Source organism: Chrysochloris asiatica, unplaced genomic scaffold, assembly GCF_000296735.1.
Source record: "Chrysochloris asiatica unplaced genomic scaffold, ChrAsi1.0 scaffold00016, whole genome shotgun sequence".
Lineage (NCBI taxonomy): Eukaryota > Metazoa > Chordata > Mammalia > Afrosoricida > Chrysochloridae > Chrysochloris > Chrysochloris asiatica.
In genome coordinates, this window is record NW_006408534.1 from 14,959,786 (window position 1) to 14,963,255 (window position 3,470).

At 37.5% G+C, this 3,470-nt stretch overlaps 1 protein-coding gene across 1 annotated transcript in view; it reads left to right on the forward strand.

Annotated features, from left to right (window-relative positions):
• Window positions 1–3,470, forward strand: part of DTNB (dystrobrevin, beta) — a 392,167-nt gene that overhangs the window by 58,839 nt on the left and 329,858 nt on the right. The window contains exon 4 of the mRNA XM_006835297.1: window positions 1,353–1,438. Within this exon, the coding sequence (XP_006835360.1) occupies window positions 1,353–1,438 (86 nt within the window). The remainder of the gene's footprint in view (window positions 1–1,352; window positions 1,439–3,470) is intronic.

Consider the following 3,470-nt stretch of genomic DNA (forward strand, 5'->3'; position numbering starts at 1 on the left):
TTTTGGCAGTCCATGGGACTTTCAGTATTCTCCTCCAACACCACAACTCAAAGGCATCCATTCTTCTACGATCTTCCTTATTCACTGTCCAGCTTTCACATCCATATGAGGCTATTGAAAATACCATGGCTTGAAGAATAATATTAAAGATACCAAGGACTGCCAGAAAAAAAAACAAAGAAAATCTGTGTTGGAAGAAGCACAGCCAGAATATTTCATAGAAACCAAGATGGGCCAGACTTTATCAATCATACTTTGGACATATTATCAGGTGGGATCAGTCCCTGGAGAAGGACACCATGCTTGGTAGAGGGTTGGTGAAAAAGGAGACCCCTGCAGTTAGGTGGATTGGCACAGGGCTACAACAATGGCCTCAAGCATAGCAGCAATTGTGAGGATAGCAGGAGACCAGGCAGTACTTCCTTCTGTTGTCCACAGGGTCACTATGAATTGGAGCTAACTCCAGGGCACTTAACAACATTTTTACCCTAGGTTACCATGAACCTTTGTGAGCACAGCTGTGTGAAATTAACACAAAAGCCCTTTATTAACTTACAGATGGTAACTTTAAAATCCTGTTGGTGAAGTGTGGTTTTTATCTGCTGTGAAACCAGGCCGTAGTTGAATGAATGGAGCATGATATAATGGGCCTAGAGGCCTTGGTGATGTTATCTTGATTCTGCTGGTGTGATGTGCAGTGTCTTTTTGGGTAACTAATTTATATTCACATGTTTCAGTTCCTAAAAAAGAATTAATATCATTATTCCTTTCCCATCATTTTTCTTTCAGTGATAGTATGAGAAGATCTCAAACAGAGAAGATTTGTTTGAGCTATTTAGAATAAACACTTGCATAATAACATGATGCTTATTAGAGAAAAAAACAAAACAAACATGATTGCCCTATAAAATCTTAATAACAACATGTATTCTGTTGGTTAAGCGCATAATGATAAACTGTTATTATAATAACATAATATCTCAATATGAGGCCACATTTTTTTGCTCAAGCCAGGTGGTGCCTCCGTTTTATATTCCTAAAAACACCTCCACTGAGGATCTTATTTATGGTAAATTTGGCTTCTGCCTACATAGCTGATAGAAATTAATGTGCAGGATGCTTCTAAAACTCATTTCCAAATGCTTCAGGTTACCCTTATAGCACTTTCTACCTGGTGTTAAATGAACCTTTAAGTCTACACAAGAAAAAAAATTCTGTGTTTTTAAACGTGGTAAAATTGTAACATGTAAAGGTAGCAATCAGTTCACTAATATTTATAATATTTAGCAATACATTTGAATAATTCCTGTGGTTCCAGATAGCAATGATTTCTAATGGAATTTATTTTGCAGTGAGGGCCGAGGCAAGTTGACGGTATTTTCAGTTAAAGCTATGCTAGCAACCATGTGTGGTGGAAAAATGCTGGACAAATTGAGATGTAAGTATCTTTATGTTATTTGAAAGATTTATTTATAAATGAGGACTTTTAATTAGCTTTAAAATAATGTTTATAGAATTTATAGTATGTGTTATATTGAATCTATCCTTCTTTGTTTATGTTATCACATCATCACTTTGCAGCAGCTGGCCCAGAGGATGTTAGTTATCCCACCTACTGTTCTGATGAAAAGTTGATTGAATGAATTTGTTATGTTTTTGAAAGAAAAGGATTAGTAATGTTGACATTTAGATTTGTCTTTTAAAAATGTTTTCTATATTGGATATTTATGTTTAAAGATGATAATATACTTTGTTATAGTTCGAAATAGTTTTATTATTTTTTACCATGCTTGCTAAAGTTTAGTCCTTAATAATTCCATTCTTTATCAGGTGGTATTTGCTGTGATTAAACTATTACTTAGTACCTTAGAGTCAAATTCAGTTATTTAGAAAATGATAGCTTTTTTTTAAGTTATCTCTGCTTATTTTTTTTCTCTTCCTATTGGTTATCGTACCATGAATCAGAATCAACTCATTGGCAACTAAAAACAACTAAAAAGGTTATTTGGTCATTTCACTGTTCACTAGGTACTGCATGAAGGTGGTTAGATGAAGTAACCAAACCAAAATTCAACCCAAACCAAACCCATTGCTATCAAGTCCATTCCAGCTCATAGTGACCCCATAGGATAGACTAGACTAGCATTGCCCCATGGGATTTTTTAGGTTGTAATCTTTACTACACGGTAGCTCTGTAGCATGAGCACTGGACTGTGAACCACAAGATCAGTGGTTTGAGTCCACCAGCTGCTCCATGGGAGAAAGATGAGGCTTTCTACTTCCACAAAGATTTACAGCCTCGAAAACCCTACACTGGGTCTCTTAAGATTTGGAACTGACTCAATGGCACTTAACAACAATAGTCTTTACAGAGAAGTCCTGGTGTGGTGCTGTCATCAGATCAGTACTGTACTGCAAACCACAAGGTCAGTGGTTCAAACCTATCAACTGTTCCATGAGAATCCTGTACAGAGTCTATGCGTCAGAATTTACTCAACAGCACTTAACAACAACAACAACATGCACATGGAGCTCACCAGATGGAATACAGTGACATCAAATTGACTGTGTCTTTGAGTAAAGAAGGTGGAAAACCTCCATATCATCAGCCAAAACAAGTCCAAGGCAGACTGTGGAACAGACCGTTAGTTCTTCATATGCATGTTCAGGCAGAAGCTGAAGAAAATTAAAACATGTTTAATAAAGCCAAAATATGACCTTGAACATATCCTACCTGAATTTAGAGATCATCCCAAGACCAGATTTGATGCATTAGACACTAATGACTGAAGACCAGAAGAATTGTGGAATGGTATTAAGAACACTGTACAGGTAAGAAGCAAAAGATCATTAAGTAGACAAGGAAGCAGGAAAAGATTAAAAGGAATATCAGAAGAGACTCTGAAACTTGCTTTCCAGTGTGGAAAGATGCTAAAGGAAATGGAAGAAAGGAGGAAGTAAAAGAACTGAACAGAAAACTTGAAAGGGCAACTTGAGAAGACAAAGTCAAATATTATAATGAAATGTGCAAAGACCTGGAGTTAGAAAACCAACAGGGAAGTACACACCCAGCATTTCTCAAGTTGAAAGAACTGAAGAAAAAACTCAAGCCATGGCTTCCAATATTGAAAGTTTCTATGAACAAAATATTGAATGGTGCAAAAAATATCAAAAGAAGATGGAAGGAACCTGCAGGAAAAATGGAGGCAGATGGACTATTAATACAAGAACAAACAAACCGCTTCCTTAGGAAACATCAAGGCAAGTGGCCAGGTCCTCTCAACGCAAACCCCCTTCCAAGACTAAGACTCAACGGAAATGCACGCTCTGATTGGTGACCACACACATCACCAATGGGGGGAAGTAGGGTCAAAGCAGCAATGAAGTGGCATGCTAAGCCCCACGATGTTCAGTGGACTTCTGTGGATCCAGTTGGGGACCTGGTTGGCAAGCAGTGTGAGGAGACCTGG